Source organism: Panthera onca, chromosome A1, assembly GCF_046562875.1.
Source record: "Panthera onca isolate mPanOnc1 chromosome A1, mPanOnc1 haplotype 2, whole genome shotgun sequence".
Lineage (NCBI taxonomy): Eukaryota > Metazoa > Chordata > Mammalia > Carnivora > Felidae > Panthera > Panthera onca.
Genome location: NC_138339.1, coordinates 226,487,053 through 226,514,124, shown reverse-complemented (window position 1 = coordinate 226,514,124; position 27,072 = coordinate 226,487,053). Strand labels below are relative to the sequence as shown.

General features: G+C 33.9%; 1 protein-coding gene across 11 annotated transcripts in view; it reads left to right on the top strand.

Annotated features, from left to right (window-relative positions):
- The window catches only part of NBEA (neurobeachin), a 678,106-nt gene that overhangs the window by 357,990 nt on the left and 293,044 nt on the right, over positions 1-27,072 (top strand). For all 11 annotated transcript variants that reach the window (XM_078434421.2, XM_078434419.2, XM_078434413.2 and 8 more), the window contains 2 exons: positions 7,251-7,359; positions 10,846-11,012. In XM_078434421.2, coding sequence (XP_078290547.1) covers positions 7,251-7,359; positions 10,846-11,012 — 276 coding nt within the window. The remainder of the gene's footprint in view (positions 1-7,250; positions 7,360-10,845; positions 11,013-27,072) is intronic.

Here is a 27,072-nt window from a genome sequence, read left to right as displayed (position 1 = left end):
ATGAATAATTAGTAGATTTTATCCTCTGGGAAAGATTTAGTGTTTTAAGAGAATAACTTGATATTGTATGTAATTTTTTTTTTTCCTAACAGCAACATAAAGACAGAGATTTTTAAGTCTCTAAGTGTCTGTTTTCCACCTTTCCTTCTTTCGTTGCAATAGAAAGGCTCAGGATAGCCCACTCCAGAGACCCCCCCCCCCCACTGTACCCCAGCTTTCTAATCTTTGTATTATATCAGTATATAATTGAGCAAATTGGGTCTTGCTTAAAAAGAATTAAAAAAAAAGTTTGATTGAGTAGTGCAACTCCTACTAATATTCCAAATTCCAAATCTAGATTCAAATATGCAGAATCTCTTTGAAAGTCCCACCACAGCCTGGTGTGGGGGTTCATAGACAAATGTCAAGATGTGCCATTGTTTTTCCTTCTAATGAATATAAAATAACCAGTATATCAACGTGTACCTTTTAGAAAAGTGCAGTACTCTTTGGCAGGGATAGAGGTAGGGGATAATATATGTCAAACATTTTACAAATATTCTTTTACTTATGCTCCTAACAAATTTTCCCTCCTTAAAGGAAATGTACTTTTGGCTAATGCAGGAGAGTTGGAGTCAGAGATATACTTCTGAGGAACAACATTCTACTATTTTCATTAAGTGAAGACTGTTGGCACTAAATTAAGAATCAGTAGAGGCCGAAGCTTGTAAACATTTTCCAAAAAAAAGAAAAAAACAACATTAATTTTAGATTTAAAAATCAGATTATAATTTTTTTTAAATAGTCTATTCAAAGACTATAGCACAGGAAGCAGTTGAACTTCTCTGACCCAGTCAGACTCCACCTTGCAGTGTCACCAGAATCTCCATGCCTTTCTCTTAAGATTTTGGCACCAAAGGGAATTCTGCTCCTATGCTGTGTGTCCACTCCACTTTCAATCAGTCTGTCTTCTTGGCTAAATAAAAATCTGATCTTACAGTTTGAGCCTGCGTTCTTTCCCACAGTTTATAGAATATCTGAAAGAGTACACCCTCATTTTCTAATCAGGAAACTGAAATACAGACACAAGGAAAATTCTTTGCACAAATTCATAATGCTGACAAAAGGCGGAACCTTAATATTAACTGCTTTTGTCCCCTCTTCACCTATAGATGATGGAAGACTAATTTTTTCTGACCTCTCATTTTGCCTTTTCTGTTGACTTGTTTTGTTTCATCAAATTACAGAGATTATATTGGGGCACCTGGGTGGCTCAATTGGTTAAGCATCCAACTTCACGTCATGGTCTTGCAGTTTGGTTTGTGAATTCGAGCCCCGCGTCGGGCTCTGTACTGACAGTTCAGAGCCTGGAGCCTCCTTCGGATTCTGTGTCTTCCTCTCTATCTGCCCCTCCCCCACTCAGACTCTGTCTCTCAAAAATAAACATTAATTTTTTTTAATTATAGAGATTATATTTAAAATTCAGGATCTGTTCATCTCAAGTCAAAGACAAATAATTGAATTATAACAAACGGCCTAAAATTGGATTCTTCCTAGAATATCAGAACTTGCCCTTCTGATATCTATTCCATTTGGAATAGAATACTTTCTTTTGTCTCCTGACTTCTTTCCTGTATCCATGACAACTCTATCTGCTTTAGAATAGGAATAAATAGGATTGAACAAATTACGTTTTGTTCTGTTTCTTTTGGAAAGTAGACTCACATTAGAAGATGAAGACCAATTCATTCATTTCCTATTTTGTATAGATACTTGAGAAAGAAAATATCCTGTAACAGATACTCCTAAATTATCCAATATTTTTTATTTACCTCATTTTATTTACATTGTGCTAAATGTACCATAGAATTTCATGGTATTAAGAAACTACCTTAAATTAAATTAAAACTCTACATTAAAATTCTATTTCTTCTTTGCCCCTCCTTCTCATATAACATATTCATGTATTCATTCAGTCATTTATTCATTTAGCCATATATTGCTGGTGAGTCTGTATTTCATAACAGGTACCTTGCCAATGCATGTTGGCTAGAGATGAATAAGCACTGTACCTCATTTTATGAACATCCCAGTCTTGTTAAAAAGAAAAGAAAGAAAAAGAAACAATGTGATTAATATTATAATGACAGCATCGAGAAATTGGGAGGCCTCTTAGCTTTATTGGGCGCAGGGGTTGGTAGGGTTTACAGGAAGAGATGGCACTTATAAAGGTCCTGAACTATCATTAAAAGATACTATAAAGATTTTTTTCTAGACCATAGAATAAGTATGTTAAAGAGGCAGTAGATAAGATTAGAAAAGTATACAGTCATCTATATATAGTAAGCTTGACTATTATCTTGTCTATTATAAGTAGGCATTGAAAAAATTTAAGAATAGATAACACTGATGGACAAATGGAAAACGTATTAGATAGATGGAAGATGGAGGGGCAGAAAAATGAGGGAGCCATTGTAATCCAAATGATAATGATTTATGTGAACTTAAGTAATGGCTTAAATGAAAGCAATGTTAGTGTATGAGTAAAACAGTTTAAAATATATTGAGGTAAAATCGACAAGACTTGGTGACTAGTTTACTGTGGGATGATCTTAAAGCCACATTTCAATGGATTGGAATGTGAATAGGGGCGTTTAAGATTATTTCCTGTTGTGATGTTGATCTAGCTCCTAAGATCCAATATTTTGTGTTTGACACAATGTTGATATTTTTGGCCTACCTGCTAAATATAGTCAAATTTCAATGTTAAGCAACTTAAAACTTTGTTCCCTTGTTCAGAATGCTTAACTTTTTCCACACTATGTAAAACTTGTGGTGTAATTGTTCTTAATCTATAAAAAGGAGCATAGGAATTAAAACTCCCCAAAAGTCTACATTAATGTTGTCTAAGAAATATATAAATAATAAGTTGATTAATACCCACGATTATACCATGATATCCTAAGGGAATATGTGTATCAGATGTGAAGAAAGAGTTACTTAATTTTCTTAAAATCTTTCATTTCAGGAGTCAGCCTCACATAACAAACCCAGACAGATTTGGGTTGTACATTGGTTCTGTTGCTGGAAGTTCCCCGGACTTAAACAAATTGCTTAACTTATTTAATTATTTATTTATTTTGGTGCTTTCAACTATAAAATGGGATTAATAATATATCCAACTCATGGTTGTTTGGGGATTACCCAAAATAGTATATGAAAAGAACCAAGCATGTGTAAGGTGTTCAATAGAGTTCATTTCTTACCTTGAAATTTTATTTTTGAGGGGGACATGTGTGGAGAAACCACATAGGCAGTTCATATTCAGGAACAATATTGTGAAATAATAATTTTATACAAGAAAAGGAACTATGGGTTACTCAGTGATCTGAGGTTATGTTCTGCAAAGAATACTCACATCCTACATAGGGTGCACGCTTTGAAGCAACATGGGTCTTATAAGTGTTTTAGGAGTTCTCCAGTTCTGCTCCTCCTCCCTATAAATTGTTGTCTCAAAGAGCAGGAATGCTCTGGGAGCACATGCCTAAAGCAGTTGGTATTTTAAGCCTATGACAAGAAATTAAGTAGAGAATCTAGCCTGGAACATTCTGGATAAGCCAAGACCCATGAGAGGCTAATACCGTTCTAGTGACTCCTCCTTGATATCACCAGGAATTAAAGGAAGAACTTACCGAAGATAGATCTGTTGAATTCCCACTCATTAAGACTAGAAGTGAGATTAAAAAAAAGGTCACTAAGTATATGAGAATGAAAACTACTGTATATGAGAATTAACAAGGAAAAAACAACAAACTTGCTATTTAGTTTATACAAAATTAAGTGAGGTTCAATCTGCCCCGTTCTGATTGAACTTGACAATTAAGCAAGAAAAAAATGATAATTCATTTCATTAATGAGCAGTGCAAGTAAAGAATGGCAATCTTGAGAATAGCACTGTTGTTAAAAATCTAAGTAAAAGGGGCACCTGAGCATCTCAGTAAGTTAAACATCTTGTTTGGGTCAAGATCTCGAGGTTCATGAGTTCAAGCTCCACATAGGGCTCTGCACGGACAGTGCAGAGCTGCGTGGGATTCTCTGTCCCTACCTCTCTCTGACCCTCCCCCACAGCACAAGCTCTTGCTCTCAAAAATAAATACAGTAAAATCTTGGTTTGCAAGCATAATTCATTCTGGAAACATGTGTGTAATCCAAAGCACTCATATATCAAAGTAAATTTCCCCATAAGAAATAATGGGAACTCAGATGATTCATTCCACAACCCAAAAATATTCATATAGAAATGATTACAATACTGTAATATAATATAAAATAATAAAGAAAATACAAAATATAAAGAAAAAATAAAACATTAACTTGCCCTTACCTTTGAAAATCTTTGTGACTGGTGTGAGAAAGAGAGAGGAGGGTTATTGTGTAGGACGACTTTCACTATCACTGATGGAATCACTGCTGTCTATTGGCACAATGGAATCTTTTTCTGCATAGGGCCATTGTATACACTCACACAGATGTTTACCACAGTACAGTTTTAATAAACTCTTGTAATATACTGTATTTAATGTAACTGGCAATAAGGCAACAGAGGAAAGTGTCTATATCTGCAGGCAGCCTGACCTGGAATGAAGCAAAGCATTCTAAGCTTACTCTTATATGGAGCAGCAAGGACTGTCCCTAGATGTTTTGAAGTGACAAAACTACACTAGTGCCGATTGTGGGCACCTTCCAACATTCTGAATAATCACTGATTTCTGCCAAACACCATGGCCTGAGACCGAGCATCTGAGCACGGGACATGATTACCCACAATCCCTCAGCGAGAGAGGGAGAGAGAGAGGTAGAGAAGAACCATTGGTTCAGTTATGATCATGTGACATTTGGCATTACATACTACTTGTATTGCAAGACATCACTCACTTATCAAGTTAAAGTTTATTAGAAACGTTTGCTCATCTTGCGGAACACTTGTAGAACAAGCTGCTCGCAATCCAAGGATTTACTCTAAATAAACATTTTTTAAAAAACTAGGTAGAGAAAAACTGGACCAATGAATGAATGTGAGTGTTAGAACTGAATTTAGAAACAATTTTTAATGTTTATTTATTTTTGAGAGAGAGAGAGTTGCAGCACGAGCAGGGGAGGGGCAAAGAGAGAGGGAGACACAGAATCTGAAGCAGGCTCCAAGCCATCAGCACAGATCACGATGCAAGGCTTGAACCCACAAACTGCAAGATCGTGACCTGAGCGAAAGTCAGACGTTCAACCAAATGAGCCACCCAGGCACCCCATTAGAACTGAATTTTAAAAGGACATTGATAAAAGAACAGACATTAATCTGTGAGTTTGCCCTTTAAGAAAAACCAGAAAGACTTGAGTTAACTTCAAATATCCTATGATTATTTTTAACACAGTAATTGCTTACTGCAAAAGAAAAGAATGTAAAAAGACCTAATCACTGTTCATAATTGGAAAAAATGAAAAGAATTAATGTTAGAATGCCCACAATGGAGGAGAGCACCAGTAAACACAGAGGTTTTCCTTCAAAAAATATTGTTGGTTAATGAAGATGCAATGCAAATATAAAATTAGGAGATTTTTTTTTAATTATGATCTGAAGCAAAGAACTTAATTTTTCTGAGCCTTGGTTTCTTATGTTTAAAAATGAAAATAATATGTATCTCCAAGGATTCTTGTGAGAATTGAGTATTATGTGTAAATTACCTATTTTATTACCTAGCTCTCAATAAGTGGTTTGGTGACAGCTGTTATGATCAATATCTTCTTCCTCCTCCTCTTCTCCTCCTTCTCCTCCTTCTTCTCTTCCTTCGTCATCATCATCATCATCATGATCGTCATGTGGCTTAAACAAACAACCATTTTTTAATCTCTCATTGTTCTCATTGACTGGGCTCAGCTAAGCTGTTCCTTTGCACCACTCTGTGGAGCTGTCTGGTACTGTAATCACTTGGGAGGCTGGCTCTGGGCTGGGAGTTCAACTAGGCCTGGGAGCCTAATGTCTTCTCTTCTCCTCCTTGAGGCTCTCCACGTAATATGAGCTTCACTCAGCATTGCAGCAGATTTTACAAGACAGGTTTCCAAGAAAGAAAGGCAAAAGCTTCAAGGCATCTTATACCCTAGGCTCAGAAGTTACAACACTTCACTTCTGCTATATTCTGTTGGTCACAGGAAGTCACCAGGCACATCTAGGGGAGCAGAAACTCTTCATTTTTAAAGAATTATTTTTAAATGTTTATTTACTTTGAGACAGAGAGGGAGGGAGAAAATCCCAAGCAGGCTCCGTGCTGTTAGCGCAGAGCCTGATGCCAGGCTTGATCTCATGAACTGAAACCATGAGGTCATGACTTGAGCTGAAATCAAGAGTTGAGTGCTTAACCAACTGAGCCACCCAGATGCCCCAACATTGCTCTTTTCCACGGAGCAATAACAGTATCACACTGCAAAAGAGTATGTGGGATGGGAGATATTGTTGCAACCATCTTTGGAAATAAGCTTTGCTCCATGCTATCAAATAAGTATGAAGAGGCTCCCTGTGTGCTCCCACTTAAGGAAGGATCTTCAGATATATTGCTAAGTGAGAAAAGCCAGGTAGAGAAAAGACTGTAAAATACTAATATTGGTGTAAGGATGTGGAAAAGAACATTTGTATTTTCTTATGTATTTTTAAAAGCCTCTGAAAACATATGCAAGAAACTGTCAACAGCAAGTGCCTGATGAGGCTGGAAATCAGGTCAAGAGGTAATATCGTGAGAGGCTTTTCACTATATGTCTTAAACTTTTTGAAAACAATTTGGATATTCAAATAACTTTGTTAAAAAGTTCAGTGCATAGGTTTCCTAATATATGATTATCTAGCTTTTGTGTGAAAGTTTACTTCCAAGATAGTGAAGTCTACTGTTTTAACCATTTCCTTCAAAGATAGGGCATTCTGTTGTTTTAACCATTTAAAATACTAATAAAAAACCTTGATTTTTTTTTTTTGCATTAACTAATTTTATTGAATTAATTGAATCATTCATTCACAAGATACACTATTGAACAGAGGCATTGTTGTAACAGTTTTATGGTACATTTCTATATTTCAAATGTCTTTGAATTATAATTTTGACTATGTTAATTTCATAATGTAACTAAATTTTATGCATAATTAATCTTTCAAATACTGAAATTTGATTAAAAATTAGATTAACCAAAGATACTAGGAATAATAATTGCAAAGGTATCTTCCTTTTTAGATTACTATGCCACGCTATGAAGGACCATATAGTTCGTGTCGCAAATGAAGCTGAGTTTATTTTGAACAGACAGAGAGCTGAAGATGTACATAAACATGCAGAGTTTGAGGTAAGGTTTTGGTGGCAGATTAAATTCTGCTTCTCTAAGTCAGCTGTCTCTGATGGTAACCTTACATAAGTTTTTTTTTACAGGAAAATTTCATTCAAATAATTTTGGTTCTTTTTTTTTTTTTTTTAAGCTTTAGTAAATACCAAACACAGAGCACTAATTTTCATCTCATTTACAACATGGAGAGATCCCTCTTACCTTGTGCCTAACTCTTTAGTAGACTGAAGTTTTTCTAAAGTACTCTTAAAGGCAAATAAAATTTTAGAATGCAATTACCGTAGTAATTTTTAAACTAGCAGAGTTTATACACTACTAAATGTGGGTTTAACAAGTGGTTATATAAAAATACTCGGTTTTTCCATGTATTCAGTAATTTATTATTTATCAATGTATCCATCTTTAGAGTGGCCAAAGATCATTGCAGTTCATGTTTTATTGTTATAATTGATATTTTATTGACAATTGAAGGATTGCTATTATATGATATGCTTGCAGATCTATACATATATCTGGGAATGTATAATTTAAATTTAAATATGTAATTTTATAATATATAAATATATAAATTTAAATATATAATTTAAAAATCCTCACAAGTCCCGTGACTAAAGAAAAAATTAAGTATCATTTCTATTTTATATGAAAAAACTAAAGTATATTGAAATACTGTATATTCCATACTAACAGGTTTTATATACAAATATTATTTTTATATTTCTAACGTGTCAATAATTATTTACCATTATTTGAATTTCCTCCATTCAGTATCCTGATTTCAATGTTTTAAATTACAGCAATGACTTCATTCAATTTGCAAAACAAACTTGGTTTCAGAAATAATGAGGTGACTTGGTATTTGGCTTAGGTTGAACTGCCATTGGCCTTGAAAATAATAAATAACCATCCATTTATTTTCCTGATGCCACATGCGAACAAGTGTGGCGTGGCTAGAAATCAGAGCCCAAGATTTCAGTTTTGATGAGGTTTTTATCTCGGTAAACCAGCTCTCTTAGTCATGCGCGTTGATGCCCCAATTCTAGTAATCTCTGACCTTGCTGGCTGAAAAGCATGAGACAGAGAAATAGCTGTTGTCACTTCCATACTCTTAACCTCTGCTTCATTTGTCAGATGAGACAGCACACACTTGTCATGTGAGATCGCAACAACCTTATTTTGAAAAAAAAAATACCAAATATTTTAAACTTTGATAAAAGTACATGGACAATTGAGTGTATATCAAAGTGAAGCTTCATATCTCTTCAACAATAAATACCATTGGGTATTTATCAGGGGGTCCTGTTGTAATCTGGATGTCAAGAAAATTCTGAGTTATCTGTTCTTTGACGAATATGTTTAGATATAAGATATGTCAGGACTTTAAACAAAATAAGAATATTCAATTAAGTATTGACTTCCGTTAGTAAATAAGATTTGGAAAATCAACTGAATTCCCTGCAAGATGAATTTTGAGTCATTCATATTTCTAGTAAGAAAATTAAGATGCTTTGTGGGGATATAAGAAGATCAGTATTTGTCATGTGAAAACATTTAAAATAGATTCTCAAGCAGCTAGGTATCAGTAACAAGCTTTAACACATATTTAACAAAGGTGAACATTAAGCTGAAGGCAGTGTTTCTCAGCCTTTTTTTCATTACTGCCCCCTAAGCAAGCCTTTTAGACAATTTTCACTCTAATCACCCCCTCTCCATAAAATTTTGTATCTACTAATATGCTGTATATCTGTTTATGTACTATATACACATCTGTGCTTTACACATAAAAAGAATACAGTTTTTTCACACACACACCCCCCTCGCAATACCACTTTTCACCCCCTGGGGATGAGATCATTCCTATTGAGAATGCATGGCTAAGAGTGATAAGAGGCCATGAAGTGGATGTGAAGACTCAGTGTTTTTTAGAATTATGTAAACATAAAATAAAATACTACTGTAAATCAAATTGGAGACTATTATCCTTGTTATTTAATGGATTATACTATTTTTTTAACTAAAATGTTTGTTCTTTTTAGGTTAGAGCTGTCTTAGTAAATGCATTGATGTGTGTGTGTGTGTGTGTGTGTGTGTGTGTGTGTGTGTGTGTGTGTGTTCACCATTTACCACTTTTAAGTTATAAAAAATTTCACAAAAGCCATGGCATTTTACTAGGCCTTTTTGGGGGAATTTCTCTCTCTCCCATATAAGCTTGTATTTAACAGATAAAGTATATTTAATTTGAGATGGGTACCTCACAGTTAAGTTTTTTTTTAGTTAACCATTGTAATTGTTAAGGAAGAAAAATGAAAATTTAATTTTGCTCTCCAATGAGCTAATGAAATATTAACCTCATTATGGAGGCAGATCATTGTACTAATTGGTGATTCCCTGTACAAAAAGATAAATTGGAAAATGAATTAATCCTCCTTAGATTACTGTAGGGTTATTTCTCTGAAAGAGATAACTTGTGGTAGTAGTGGATAGAATAGACAGACTGAAAGGATATGTTCAAACACCTTCCATGAAACAGATTTTTACATAGTAAAGATGAATGTGAGCCAATTATATGTATTTTTTTAGATGTGAGACTTTTTTTCTTCTAGTTATAAGACTCATATTACATACTTGGTAATGTTAAAATTTACAGTGAATCCACCCGATATAAAAATCACTATACAAAAAAAATCACACTCATAATTAAAGACATGTTCATCTTCATCATCATATTGAACCTTTTTGATACACAGTGGGATTGATTAGCTTTGTTGCTAATGCCAGTGAGCATGAATACAGTAGCCGACAGAACAACTGATTATTAGGAAAGATAAGAATAAGATAGTTGTTATCCTGAGAACCTTTGAACACGTTAAATACTAGGATTGGGAAAGATTGTAGAGAAAAGCTTACCTTATTATTTTACAAATATGAAACTGAGTATGATGATGAAATAAAACAATTTTCATAAAGTGTGAAATAAAATGCAAGCCTAAATTCCTAAATCATTGCTTTTCCTTGTACATCGCATTGCCATTTATGAGATGGAAATATTAATTAAATGTCAAGTTTTGGATCTCTATATAACTATCAGGAATGTAACTCTTTATTTTAAGTGCAGTATATACTATATTGGTTAAAATAATAATTAGATTTACATTTTTAATAAACCATTATTCTAAAATGTTTTTTTTAATGTATTAGCAACAGACTCAGAATTTTGGGAGCCTTAAATGTCATTAACTGCTTTATATAACATCATCCAAATTATCTTCCATATACTTTATGTATAAACACATAGGACACATTTTTACCAATTTAAAAAGTAATTATAATGACTATATTCTTTAGAATAAATTTTCCCAAGATTGGATTATCTGAGTTTTTAAAATTGAATTATTACCCTTTAACTGAAGGTTAGATAATATTCCTTACTTAGCCATGGCAGAAGTTATGCATTGTTAAACATTATGCACTGTTTGTATGTTTTTACAGTCTCAGTGTGCCCAGTATGCTGCTGATAGAAGAGAGGAAGAAAAGATGTGTGACCATCTTATAAGTGCCGCTAAACATCGAGACCACGTTACGGCAAACCAACTGAAACAGAAGATCCTCAATATTCTCACAAACAAGCATGGCGCTTGGGGAGCAGTTTCTCATAGGTGAGTAACCACAGATTGCAAGTAAATAATAATTCACAACTTATTTATAATAGAAGTTTTAAAAACATCTATAAACTTTAAAATTATCTAGAAAATATGATTTAAAGCATAAAAAATTGCTGGAATTTTCCCCTGATATCTTCAGTAATTCCTCTTTAGAATCCTTTGGAAGAAAAGCTAAACTTTTAACAGAAGCTCCAGTGGAAGTTATTTCTAATTTAATAATAATACGCAACATCATAAAAAAATTAGGCAAGTATTTTAGACTACTGTCTCTTACATGATGATGTGTGTTAATTATAAGAAGTGGCTCTTTTTTTCATGTTTCAAGAGTCAACTCTTCCTACTTATTAAATTTATATCATTCTGAATTTTTCTTATAAACAGGTAATAATATAAACATTTACTGTGGAGAGTTAATACGTCCTTTTTAGAAATTTTTTTTCCGTATTTTTCTATTCAGTCTTTCTTGCAATGGATTTTCATTGCATATTAGGACATTTGTGATATTATAGTGTACGTAAAACCAAAATTGGTTGTTTATGGATTACAAATGTTCTCCTTGCTAAAGTGTTGTGGTGTAAAATTATTTTCTTTATTTTCTCTATACAATGAAGTTTTCTAGAAAAATAATAATGAAGCAGATCACTACATTTAGATTGCTAATGTTCTTCACTTTTATATCTTCATTTTATTTGTTCCCATTAACTGCTTTTAAGTGTTTAGCAGAGTTTAGGGGTTGGTTACTTGTGGACAGGACACTACTAAGAAGAATTCTGATAGAAGCAATTCTATTAGTTAGGGAAGAACATCTAGAATATGACGAGGATAGTGTTTGATCATCTGACCTGGTATTTCAAGTGTAAGATAGATCTAGTAAATCTTTTTTTTATTTTTTATTTTTTAAAGTTTATTTTATTTTTGAGAGAGAGAGAGAGAGAGAGAGAGAGAGAGAGAGAGACATAGTGTGAGTGGGGGAGGGGCAGAGAGAGGTGGACACAGAATCTGAAGCAGGCTCCAGGCTCTGAGCTGTCAGCACCGAGCCTGATGCGGGGCTCGAACCTGCGAACCGCGGGATCGTGACCTGAGCCGAAGTCAGACACCCAACTGGCTGAGCCACCCAGGCGCCCCACCCTAGTAAATCTTTATTATTTTTGCATTTAAGGTAATACTAAGAACCTTACATGAATTATTTCATTAAACCTTCATAACATCTCTATTTAGATTGGTACTCAAACGTTTTCCATATTACATTGAGAAAACTGAAGCTTTCAGAGGTTACATAAAACTTACATAGTATCACACAGCTTATACAAAAAGAGACATTGTTCCAGTCAGGGTTGTCCAGAGAAACAGAAACAGAACCAATGGGATATATGTGAGACACAGAGATATACATATAGGTATAGGTATAGGTATAGGTATAGGTATAGGTATAGATATACAGATTTATTTTAAAGAATTGGCTCACATGATTGTCAAGTCTGGTAAATCTGAAATAACGTATTCCAGTCACTGTGGCTTTCTCCTATTTTTTTAGGCTTTTGGGACATGCTTACTCTACTTAGAATGCTTTTTCCCAAACATTCTATGCAGCTAGCTCTCCTACTTTCTTCCAGTTTTAATTCAAATGGTACTTTCTCAAAAGAGCCTTCTGTAGCCACTCTGTCTAAAATTCTACTTCTTCCCCCAACTATTTTATTTTGTATTTCTCTGCTTTATTTTTCCTTTCCAACATTTATTTCTATCTTACGTATTATATCCTTTACTTATTTGTCACTTGTATTGTTTTGCGTCCCACCAGCATCCAATTCCATAATGGAAGGGATTTTCTCTCTTTTGTCCACAGTAATATACCTAGCACCTAGAATAATGCCTGATACATGTAGATGTTAAATAAATATCCATTGACTAAGTTAATAAATGAATACTTAATGTATACCCTTTTTTACAGTGATACTGGGGATGAGTAGAAAAATAAATTAGTCTATTGTCTGGGACAATTTTATATTTTAAATGAAATTATTTTATTAAATGACAAAATGTACTTATCCTTGCATAAAACCAAAGTTCAATTCATCTGGGAATTAGGATGAACAATTCCTGTATCATTGGGTTATTTTAATGGTAAAATGAAACATGCAAAATACTTAACACGATGTCTAACACAGAGTAGACTTCTCATATTTGTTAGTCTCTTTTCTTTTTTGGTAGCTCTTTGAAAAAGACTTTAAAAAGACCTTATTTTTTTAGAGCAGTTTTAGGTTTACAACAGAGATCTCCCTTATATCCTCTCCCAACACACATGTGTACCCTCCCCCATTATCAAGGTCATTCATCCAAATTGTACATTTGTTACCAAGAATGAACCTACATTGACACATCATAATCACCCAGTCCATAGTCTACCTAAGGGTTCACTCTTGGCGTTGTGTATTCTGTGGGTCAGGACAAATACGTGATGACATATATCCATCATTTTAATATCATACATAGTATTAAATTTTATTTATTTATTTATTTGTTTGTTTTTTACATTTATTTATTTTTGAGAGACAGAGCATGAGCAGGGGAGGGGCAGAAAGAGAGGGAGACACAGAATCAGAAGCAGGCTCCAGGCTCCAATCTGTCAGCACAGAGCTCGACGCGGGGCTCAAACCCACAAACTGTGAGATCAAGACCTGAGCCGAAGTCAGACACTCAACCTACTAAGCCACCCAGGCACCCCCATACATAGTATTTCAACTGCCCTAAAAATTCTGTGTTCTGCCTATTCATCTCTCTTTTCCCCACCCCTGGCAAACACTAATTTTTTTTTAAATTTTATCCATAGTTTTGTCTTCTCCAGAATGTCATATAGTTGAAATCATACGGTATGTAACCTTTTCAGACTGAATTCTTTTACTTAGTTACATGCAATTAAGGTTCCTCCATGTCCTTTCATGGCTTGATGGCTCATTTTCTTTTAGCACTGCATAGTATTCCATTGTCTGGATGTATTTATCCATTCACCCAGTGTATTTATCCATTCACCTACTAAAGAGGATCTTGTTTGTTTCCAAGTTTTGGCAGCTGTAAATAAAGCTGCTGTAAACATCCATGTGCAGGTTTTTGTGTAGGCATTGGTTTTCAGCTCCTTTGGGTAAACACCAAAAAGCATGATGCTGCATGGTATGGTAAGAGTGTGTTTAGTTTTACAGGAAACCACCGGAGTATCTTCAAAGTGGCTACAACATTTTGCATTCTCAGCACCAATATATAAGAATTGCTACTGTTCTCCCTCCTTGCCAGCATTAGGTATTGTCAGAATTCCAGATTTTGGCCATTCAAATAGGTATATAGTGGTATCTCGTTTTGATATGCATATTCCTGATGACACATGATGTGGAACATCATGTCATGTGCTTATTTTCCATTTGTACACCTTTGGTGAGGTGTCTGTTAAGGACTTTGGCCCATTTTTTAATAAGGTTGTTTGTTTTCTTATTATTGAGTTCTAAGAATTCTTTGTATATTTTGCATAACAGTCTTCTATCAGATGTGTTTTTTGCAAATATTTTCTCCCAGTCTGTGGCTTATTTTTTCATTGTCTTGATAGTGTCTTTTGTAGCGCAGAAGTTTTTAATTTTAACGAAGTCCAGTTTCTGTTATGTCTTCCATGGATAGTATCTTTGATGTTGTACCTAAAAAGGCACCACCAAAAAGTAATAATAATAATAATAATAATAATAATAATAATAATAATAAATTTTAACAAGGCACCAACAGTACCAAATATCATCTAGGTTTCGATGTCATCTTCTAGGAGTTTTATGGTTTTACATTTTACAGTTAGGTCTGTGATCCATTTTTAGCTAATTTTTTTTGAAGTGTGTTAAGTTTGTAGTCTATTTGTGGGCACTTTGTTCCACTGACCTATTTGTTCTTTCACCAATGCCTTATTGTCTTGGCTAATGTAGCTTTTCGTAGTTCTATAAACTAACTTGTTCTTCTCCTTCCAACTTAAAAATTACTTCTTAAAGTAATTTCCCATGCCACTTAATCACCCTCTAACTTGCAATATATAGCTCTAATCTATTGATTTTATTCATATAATGAACAGATGGCTCTTATTAGCATAGTGGGAAACAAAGTAGAATAACTCCCTTCCTCGCTTAGTTCATAGAAGTACAATAGAAGAGACATATTACACGAAACAAATGATTATAGAAATAAAAGATGTAAAGGCAAACTTTGGCAATTACTAGGAAAGAAAAGTACAGGGTGCTCTGAAGGAGAGAGTATAGCAAAGGATCTTCATTTTAGATTCAGAAGTCAGGGAAGTCTTCTTTAAAGAAGTTCTGTTTGGGGGCGCCTGGGTGGCTCAGTCGGTTAAGCGGCCAACTTCAGCTCAGGTCACGATCTCGCGGTCTGTGAGTTTGAGCCCCACGTCAGGCTCTGGGCTGATGGCTCAGAGCCTGGAGCCTGCTTCCGATTCTGTGTCTCCCTCTCTCTCTGCCCCTCCCCCATTCATGCTCTGTCTCTCTCTGTCTCAAAAATAAATAAAACGTCAAAAAAAAAATTTAAAGAAGTTCTGTTTGAATTAGGTACTCAAGGAATGAGCAGGGAATCATCAGTAAAGGCTGGGGTATAGAATATTCTAGAGAAAAATATTACAAAGACTCAGAATTTAGAAATAATAAAATGAACAGAAAGGAGGGTAGTGTGTCTAGAACTTACTGAGCACTGGAGATAGGTGTTTGAGATAAGGCCAGATAGTAACATATGAGCTAGATGATTTAAAGTCTTGTAGATCCTGTTAAAGATTCGTGACTTTATCCTAAGTGGCATGAAAAGCAGTGAGAGGCTTTGAGCAAAAGAGTCACATGATCTGATATATGTTTTAAAAGACCAGTCTGTCTTTTTCTGTATGACTTATTTCACTCAGCATAACACTCTCCAGTTCCATCCACGTTGCTACAAAAGGCCATATTTCATTCTTTCTCATTGCCACGTAGCATTCCATTGTGTACATAAAGCACAATTTCTTTATCCATTCATCAGTTGATGGACATTTAGACTCTTTCCATAATCTGGCTATTGTTGAAAGTTCTGCTATGAACATTGGGGTACAAGTGCCCCTATGCATCAGTACTCCTGTATCCCTTGGGTAAATTCCTAGCAGTGCTATTGCTGGGTCATAGGGTAGATCTATTTTTAATTTTTTGAGGAACCTCCACACTGTTTTCCAGAGCGGCTGCACCAGTTTGCATTCCCACCAACAGTGCAAGAGGGTTCCCGTTTTCTCCACATCCTCTCCAGCATCTATAGTCTCCTAATTTGTTCATTTTAGCCACTCTGACTGGCATGAGGTGGTATCTCAGTGTGGTTTTGATTTGTATTTCCCTGATGAGGAGTGACATTGAGCGTCATTTCATGTGTCTGTTGACCATCTGGATGTCTTCTTTGGAAAAGTGTCTATCCATGTCTTCTGCCCATTTCTTCACTGGATTATTTGTTTTTTGGGTCTGGAGTTTGGTGAGATCTTTATAGATTTTGGATACTAGCCATTTGTCCTATATATCATTTGCAAATATCTTTTCCCATTCCGTCGGTTGCCTTTTAGTTTTGTTGATTGTTTCCTTTGCAGTGCAGAAGCCTTTTATCTTCATGAGGTCACAATAGTCCATTTTTGCTTTTAATTCCCTTGCCTTTGGAGATATGTCAAGTAAGAAATTGCTGCGGCTGAGGTCAGAGAGGTTTTTTCCTGCCTTCTCCTCCAGGGTTTTGATGGTTTCCTGTCTCACATTGAGGTCCTTTATCCATTTTGAGTTTGTTTTTGTGAATGGTGTGAGAAAGTGATCTAGTTTCATTCTTCTGCATGTTGCTGTCCAGTTCTCCCAGCACCATTTGTTAAAGAGACTGTCTTTTTTCCATTGGATATTCTTTCCTGCTTTGTCAGAGATTAGTTGGCCTAGTATGACTAAAATTAAAACAAAACAAAAACCTTAAAATGTAAGACCTGGCAAAGAGGTAAGATGTAGCTGGAACCCACATACATTGCTGATAGAGGTACAACATGGTGCATCTTCTTTGGAAGAAAGTTTGAAAAGCAGTTTATTTGTTTTTTTTTTTTAATACAATGAGACATACAGTTACTACATGACATAACAATCCTACTCCTAAGTATTTACTCCAGGAGAAATGAAAACGTACATTCACACAAAAACTTGTACATTCGTGCACAAAAACTTGCACATTAATGCTCAAAGCACGCCCCTAAATAGCATAAATGCTCTTCAACTAGTATATGGATAAATAAACAGTACATCCATATAATGGAATAGTACTCAGCAGTATAAAGGAATAGACTATTGTTATATGCAACAGCCTGAATGAATCTCAAATGTATTCTGCAAAGTGAAAGAAGCCAGACTCAAAAGAACACAAATTGTGTAATTCCTTTTATGCAACAGCTGGAAAAAACAAAATCTTAGGCAAATAAAACACAGCGGTGGATTCCAAGGGCTAACAGTAGAAAGAGAATTTGACCAGAAAGGGACATGAGGGAGCTTTCAGGATGATGGAATTGTTCTATATCTTGATTGTGGTAGTGGTTTCATGATTCTGCCTTTGTCAAGATTCTGCCTGTACAGCAAAAAGAGTGAATTTTACTGTATATAAATTAATTAATTGTTTTTAAGCCTTTGGGCTAAAATCAAGTGTATATAAATTAATTAAGTTTTCAAAAACTAAAATAAAAAAAAAAACAAAGGCCCAGAGAAGTCTTTATAGATGGCTTTTGAGCTGTGAATACTAATGTTTACCTAACTATATTATACTTTTAATATAGAGAATTACAATCACATATTATTTATTCACTGTTTTAAAGTTAAATAAATTGCAACTGAGATTATCTCAATTACTTTCATGCCAACAAGGTGTATTGGTCTGTAATCTAAAGCACATAAGTTCAATTTTCCCATAACTAATACCTCTAAATGAATTAATTTTTACTATGTGTATTTTTTTAATTATATAGTTTTTAAATCCTAAAGTAAATGTAGTAAATATACTATTATCTAATAAAGATTTTGAAATGTTCAGAGGGAGAAGAAAAAAGAACTTTCTTTCCAGCAATTTGCAGGTAAAGTGTCAAGATTTAAATTAGGCAGGTGCTCTACACTCAGTGAATGCAGTTGTAACAAGCTGTAGCAAGTATATTGGTAGTAACTGAGACTAAACAATCTACTAATTTTGATCTCTATAATAATGTGTGATATAAGAGGAGGGAAAACCTGCTTAGAAATCAGATACATAGATATAGATATAGATATGTATATATATATATCTATATATCTATATATATCTATATAGATATGTATGTATGTCTCACAACCCATATTTGTTTTATGGCAGTGAAGTTTCATAAAAACTTAGGCCACAGCTTCATAAGAGCTAGGTAAATGCACATAACAGGGTCAAATGGGAAGATGGCGTACTTATTGGATTTCAACCTGAGATCCTACACCTCCAAAACAAGAGTTCTCAGACTCACCATATCATGATTTTAAAGTCAAAATAATAACTTAAAGTTACATAAAGAATGAGTAGGTAGTGCTGTGGAGTGATAATTGTATGCTTTGGAAATAAATTCTGTATTTGGAATATTCTGAAAGAATCACATTAACTTTCGCTTTCTGACTTTTTCTTCTGTTTCCCTTATTTTTAATATTCATATTTAGGAGTGCCTGGGTGGCTCAGTTGGTTGTGTCTGGCTTCGGGTCAGGTCATGAGTTCGAGCCCCCCATCGGGCTCTGTGCTGACAGCTCAGAGCCTGGAGCCTGTTTCAGATTATGTGTCTCCCTCTCTTTCTGCCCCTCCCCCTGCTCAAGTTCTCTCTAAAATGAATAAATGTTTTAAAAATTAAAATAAATATTCATATTTACATATGGGTGTGAACTACAACCACTGCACTTGGATATTTATTTAATCCCAAATTAATTTGCTCTGAGTCCCTTCATGGGGCTTTTGGAAAATCCAATGATAATCATTAATAGGACCCTACATATACATTCCTGGATTATGCAGAGATTTTTAGTAATCTTATTAATATAAAGCCATGGAATCCTCATTTCACTCTGGGCCCCAGAGATATGCTTCATTTATGCTTGAAGGTAGGTCTATTTCTGGACAAAATGAGATATTAGGTTCTACATTAATGCAAAGAGCTGTGGCCCCCCCAGGGTACAACCATATATGTTTCTGCTATTTCATTGAGAGTAAATATACCCCACCACTTTCAGGACCCTCTTCATACATCATCTTCTCAGTTCTGGAATAAACTCAGGCCCTGGATACTTCAGTCTCTTTACACCTCAAGCCTCCATGTCCATCATTTCTTTTAGGATAGCTGAGCTACTTTTTAAAAGGAATATATCTTATCACTGCTGAAAAGATAAGAGTAGCGTCAGATTTGCTAGATTCAAAACCCCGCTTGTTTGGGAGGGGTTGGCATAGAGTGAAGTAGAGATTTTGCTTATTTTTCTCATCCGTTTAGATTCCATAGCCCAAACCTTTCTACAGCTATCCTGGGGCATCTGTTTGATGTACAGGTTCTGTGATCATGGAACATATTTTATTTTTCATTCGGAATTTGAACCTTTGGCATTCACCTCACTGTATTCTAATTGTGGTTGCTAATTCTAACTGCTCTAATCAAAAACACAAATCTAAAATTAAGTAGAGCCATTATGACTTAATAATTAACTAGATACGATGTTGTCTAAGTTATTCTCATCATTCACTGGGTGAATGGTGGGGCCATTCTTAGAATTGAAAAATACTCAAGGAACTGGTGTAGATGGGAAGATGATTATTGAGTTTGCCTTGCCCATGGCATATTCTAGTGTAATTACCCACCACAAAATTGAAAGTAGAGCCATATGTCATTAGTTCCCTAGTTATGCATGTGATAACTTTCTCAGACATGGCCAAAACATATTTTCTAATCCAAATTGCATTCCTCCTATTCACCCAGTAAAGGGCATCTAGGAGACATCCTTGATTTACTTCTTGCTTTCAGCCCTCCCTCTCCCCATAAAACACACATACACAAATTGCCCCTCAGAAGATGCTGTCAGGAATACATTTAGTATATACACTTTCTTCTTGGAAGAAGTAGAAGAATATAGTAGATTCTTCCAAGGTTGTGTTTTACTGGGGAGGTTCATCAAGGCAAACGAGCAGAGATATTAAGATACAAGTAAGAAATTGTTTGAAGTGATAGATTGTGTACTTAATCTAAGATAGTTCAGGAAGGACTGTAAATAAAGAAAGGAGATTGATAGGCAGATAATAATGGAGTCAAGAAAACAAGAGTCAGTGAGCTGAAAGAATGGGAAGTTTTAGGATGTTTTAATTCAAAATTTCAGAACGACGTCACTACAAGATTGACAAATTCAGAATGTGGTCCTGAAAGTGGTTGTGGGGTCAAACTGAAGGTCATGGTAATGATGAGCTCGAGAAACTGAAAAAGATGGAGCCTTGCATGTGGCACACATTGGATTACCCAAGACAATTCCAGTATTTGGGATGGAAAGAAAGGTTGTCAGCATCCTCTAAGTCTCCAGTAAATAGAAGGAATGGCCTGGGATGCTGATACAAGCCTCTATATGGGGAGAAGAATAGGTGGGATTGCCAGATTTAGCAAGAGCCTCAAAGGAATCTCAAAGCTCATCTTCCCTATATATATATATATGTGTATATATATATATATATATATATATACACATATATATATATATGTGTGTATATATATGAATATATATATGTATATATATATACATATATATATATGTGTGTATATATATGAATATATATATGTATATATATATACATATATATGTGTGTGTATATATATGAATATATATATGTATATATATATGTGTGTATATATATGAATATATATATGTATATATATGAATATATATATGTATATATATACATGTATATATATACATATATATTTACATACATATATATGTATGTATATGTATTTATTATCTTCCCTAAGTATATATGTGTGTGTATGTATGTGTGTATGTGAGTGTATATATATATCTCCAAATGAATAGAGGTAAAAACTATACTACAGGATGGCAGAAATTTAAAAAGCCTATGAGGTCATTTTCCCTGATAGAAATCTAATGCAGATCACATAGGCAAGAGCAATGTTTTGAAAGGACGAGGTGATATAAATCAATAGTGATTCTATGGGTCAGACCAAAAATGTCTATAATTTGAATATGAAGATGATCAGGCTGAAACCTTTATGACCCACTTGATTGCCAGCCTTATTTCTGCTGCCCTTTTTCCTAAAATATATAGTTTTTAAAAATTAGGATGACTATTTTAATAGGCCTCATAATAAGATACTTTGTAAAATGCTTAATACATAGAATTGTATAAAATACACAAGAAAGAAAAAAATCAATAAGCAGAATATAAAATAAACATCTCACAAATATTAGACTACTTTCTCAGCTGTGGAAGTCATTAGGTTTAAAACAAAAATTAAAGCTTTGGATCTTCACATTAATGAAACTTCTCCTTGGTTTACTAAACAAATGGCATAAAGTTTAAAAATTTTTGACCATTTGCGACAAGTGCCTGGAATTAAAGGGAGATGATCACAGTCCCTCAGTCGTTTATTGGGCTATAATTAAAATATGCATTTATGAAACCATAGGAAATATTTCTCAAGCAGTAACATCTGCTATCTTGGCAGATGGTATTTTTGCTGGAATCATTAAAGATGGCACCTTATTAGGCTGTCGAGAAGAATCTCTGGACTCCTTTGATGTAATTGTTTTTATAAGCTTATATTTTAGATTAGACATTTTCAGTTAAATATCACTGTATTCCCTAAAATAATATGCTCAACCCATTGACTTTTTGAAAATTGTAGAGAGACATATAAGAATGTTTAGTAATTTGAATTCAACCAGTATTTTTCTCTATAAAGATCCTCTTTTTATAACTGCATATCATATATATTTTTGTTTTTATAAACGAAATGAGTAAATTAGCTTACAGTGGCGTTGCTCTGTATTTGCACACTAAAGTTTTGTACATTAGACTGTCAAGTGTTTTTTGCTATTTGTGTTCACAAGGAGTTTGCTGTCTTTTGTCAATAATAAGGGTTGCTTGTTTGGTTGGAAAGTGCCATTGCCCTAGAGTGCTGTATTTTGAAGTCATCTGTCATGGATACATTGTAGAGAGAAGACTATTTATGTTTATGGCATTTTAAGTAACTCAGTTAAACCCTTTGGAATATAGAGAAATGGCGTGTTTACTGTCATCACTGTTCACTTAATCTTGTGACCCTGACATGGTAGCATTCCCATAAATCTCCCTGTGGGTAGTTCAATAAAACAGATGAACATCAAAACGTAATGATTGTTTCAGCTTTAGGAATTAACTACGTGATGGAATAAATATGGCCCAGATAGTAGTAATGTTACAGAAGCATTTTACTACTCCCTTTTTCAAACAAGTAACACTAGAAAATAATTATGTATTACAGTTTGTGTTCTATTTTCAGATATTTGCAGTACCTTGTAGTCCTATCATTAAAAGAAAAAGGAAATAGATTTAAAAAATATTTGTATTATGACATTTTTTAAAGCAGTTTAAATTTTTTGGTATATTTAAGGCTCCAAAAATAGTAAAATTGGTTTCTGCAAGGATATTTTAATATAGCTTTTTATTGTGTTTTCATTGTATTACATCTTTGTTATTTTTTCTATATTCATTTTTAAAAAATACTTGCCATTATATAATTTCTCAAACATAAATTTTTTACTTCAGTAGTTTTTTTACACCACTCATTTTGTAAGCATCTATTGAGGCATTCAGGAAAAATAATTGGGGACAGTGAGGCATTCCAAAAAATAATAATAATAATTAACAAGAAACACTAAGATAAATCAGTGGAAGAAACTAAAAGGACGTAACACCCAGTTCTCACTATACCACATTCCAGAGGTCACGTCCACAAACTAGAAGAAAATCCAACTCATAAATGCTATTAATACTCTTGCTGCTTAGATAATAGATCTATAGGATGAGATGATCTGAAAACAAGTTACTTTTGCCTCCCAATTTCCATATGTAAAAAACTTTTGTCAGTTTAGTTTGGTATGATAAAACCTCTAAGCCTCTTTTCAAATAGGATTTTGTACTTTGGCTACTAATAATCCAATTTGCATGATAATGATAAATTCTAAACACCAAAGTGTGCTGTATAATGTAAAACCTGTGGGGGAAAGCATAGAAATTATATTTTTATACAAGTTATTATAAAAATATATATAACAGATCTATAAAAAGACCATCATAAGCATTTTTAGTAGCAACCCAGGCAGAAAACTAAGAAAATGAAGGGCTCTGAACCCTGTCAGAAAAGAAGGCCGATTACTAATATGATACAAGACCCCAGGAAAAATAAGATTGACCTTACTAATTAAATCTTTGAGCATTAGCATCAAGTTGAAAAACAGTCTTCCATGAAGAGAAGGTTGATGTGTAATACTTAACAAATAAATGATCAGCTACTTTACCTTAGGTAACCAAGCCCTAATAATACTTTCTTGTATTTTTAATAGCCTTTCAAAATGCTAAGAGCCTTAAAAATTTGATTGTGGACAGTGTTAAGACAGAAACTGTTTTCTGTTAAGTGGGATTCTTTTCTGTTAGCTATTAATATTCAGTAAATAGCTACCAAATTGCAATCAAGCACTCAATAGATAAAAATACTGTTCAGAGCTAGGTAACGGGATATTACATAAGAAGGATTTTTATGTGTTTTCAGTCTTAACATAAACCTTAAAAATTAAGTATGGCTATGTTCTGGATTAAAAAAGACTTTCAAGGGCTAGGCAAAAAAAAAAAAAATAGTAAATATAAACTATCATATAGGCATTTTTAAAGCTTATAAACTAGATTTATCCAACTGAGTAAACGGAATGGTTTTTTTAGAATATTTTAAGTTACATTTTTAACCAGTAGATTAACAAACATATCAAATAGCTACAAAATACCTTAACTTCTTTAAAAGCACTTATTAAGTATATGATAATTAAGTGATAATTAAATTTTTCACCATTCAGTAAATTTGATGGTGCCATGATCAGAGTTAGACGAATATTGGTTCTAAGTATTAATAGTTCAAGGGCACTTAAGTGATGAGTGGATGTCATTGTAATCAGTCATTCCCTTGAGGAGCATCATGTCTGTGATAGTTTATTTATTTATTTTTTTTGTAATTTTTATACAGTTTTTTTTTTCACTATATGAAATTTATTGTCAAATTGGTTTCCATACAACACCCAGTGCTCATCCCAAAAGGTGCCCTCCTCAATACCCATCACCCACCCTCCCCTCCCTCCCACCCCCCATCAACCCTCAGTTTGTTCTCAGTTTTTAAGTCTCTTATGCTTTGGCTCTCTCCCACTCTAACCTCTTTTTTTTTTTTCCTTCCCCTTCCCCATGGGTTTCTGTTAAGTTTCTCAGGATCCACATAAGAGTGAAAACATATGTGTGATACTTAGTTTAAAATAAATTTGATAAATCAATTAAGGCTTTCTTCTCTAGTTAATCCCAACTACTTTTTATTTACCATCTTCCAGATTATTTTCAATTAAAATTCAACTTTTTTGATCTATAAAATGATAGTCATCTCACAACCTTATGTGTGCTCCTAACTCAGACTTTGTGACTGTTCTCTGCTCTTCTAATTTGGGTATAATTCAGGACCTAGACAAATAAAATACCTTGGATTTGTCTCTTCAATTTTCTTGAATTTCTTCAGTATCCACCCCTGTTCTGTCCCACTTGAAACCATGCCATTAAAATGATTTTTATTTTGAAATGTCTCACCCACCTTCCTTCAACCACAAAATTACGGTAGCCTGCCAATTTGATTGACTAACAGAATACCTTAATGATTATCCCAGGAAAATAAACCAACACAAGAAAACCAATAAAAAAATAAAACAAAATTTTTAAAACACAAACATTTAACTGGCCTTTGTTAAAATGCTATGTGGTCAGATCAGAATTTCCAGCTGTCCACTTGATATCTTTAGCTAGGTCTCCTGTGGGGCCTTACAGTGAATAAACCAGCTGGAGTATTACCACTTTAGGTTTAGTTTCTTCCTTCTTTGTGCTTCTGTAACACTTTCTTATGTATATCCCTGCTCTATTGTATATTTATTTTTTTCCTTTATAGCCAAAACTCTGTATTCTTCAGAAGTCTTGGTATGTGACAGAGTGCCTGGCATATAAGGGGTGGTCTGTAAACAAATATTATTGAGTCAGTAAAGAAGTGAATGAATAAAAGAATAAATGAATGAATGAAAAGATGGATGAATATGACTGGTCTCAGAGAATTCTGAAACATTATGAAGTATGCCCAAATATTAATTATTATTGGGAAATAAGATAATAGTAATTATTATTTGGGCATATTTGCTAACTTTTCAGAAATTATTCAGGTCAGATAAATAATTAAGTAAGAGTACATTTGGCCTCTGTCTCCAACTCTAACTTTCTGCTTTACCTTGAAATATGGAAAGAATTAATCATATTATTCAGGAAATTGAAAATATTTTAACTATAGTATTTTATATATTTTGGCAAAATTCTTACTTTCAGTGTATCATTTAGTAAGCTTTGTATATAATAAAAGTAAACTAAATTGTTAAATTTAGTTTAAAATTTAAGTTGCAAAAATTAATTTTTAAGTGGTTATTAATTATATGGATAACTTTATGTTGCAGCTGTAGACTCAGAGAGACTTGAATTCAGGTTCCATCTCCAGAGCTTCAGATCTGTATAGCTTTGGCAAACTTCTTTTCTTGTTTGTTTATTTATTTTTGAGAGAGGAGACAGAGCGTGAGCTGGGGAGGGACAGAGAGGGAGACACAGAACCTGAAGCAGGCTCCAGGCTCTGAGCTGTCGGCACAGAGCCTGACGCGGGGCTTGAACCCACAAACCGTGAAATCATGACCTGAGCCAAAGTCCAACACTTAGCAGACTGAGCTACCCAGGAGCCCACTTTGGCAATTTTATAACCTCTTCAGGCTTCAATATTTTTCATATGAAAAATGTGGCATATTAACTATATCATAGAATTGTGGACCATAAATTAGAACACAAAATTTTATAATTTCATCAAATGCTTATTAATGAATATTTTAAATTGGTAATAATTTTAAAGCAAACCTGAATTTTAACTTATGGCATTTTCACTCTTTTATATATTTGAATTTTTTTTTGTTTTTTGTTTTTTGTTTTTTGTTTTTATTCTTGAGAGGGAGAGAGAATCCCAAGCAGGCTCTGCACTGTTAGCATGGAGCCTGACGCAGGACTCAAATTCACAAACTGTGAGATTATGACCTGAGCTGAAATCAGGAGTCAAATGCTTAAAGAACTGAGCCACCCAAGCACTCCCTGTTTTACGTTTTTAATTTAAATATGTATAGTAATATATTTGATCATTGGAATAGTTACCAGCATATTTCAGGCCCAAAACACTTACAGAGGCTTGATATCTTTACTATTTTGATTTCTAATAATTTATCTTACAGTTTTCGTTTATACTTCTCACTATTATCTAAATGAAAACATTTATTCATTGGCATTATACTTTTATAAATACATGGGAATATATGGATAGAATATTAAGTAGAAATAACTTTCCTGAATAAAACTGTGACAGTATTTTCCATTAGTACTGTTTTCCCAAGAGAAACAATATCACCTATGATCCTATAAAGTCAGAAATTCTGCCTTTGGTTTTAAAAGTTTTGGACAGATTTTTAAAAATCTGAGGTTAAAATCTTGAGGTTAAAATCTTGAGGTTAAAATGTGTATAGATTTGTTTTTCTTTATTTTTGAGTAATTAACTATTGTTAAGCACCTTGGCATTACTTTCCTGGCCTTTCAAAAAAGTACACACACAACTTTTGATCACTTATACTAGATTACGTGTTTGTTTGCATAGTGAAATCTGATT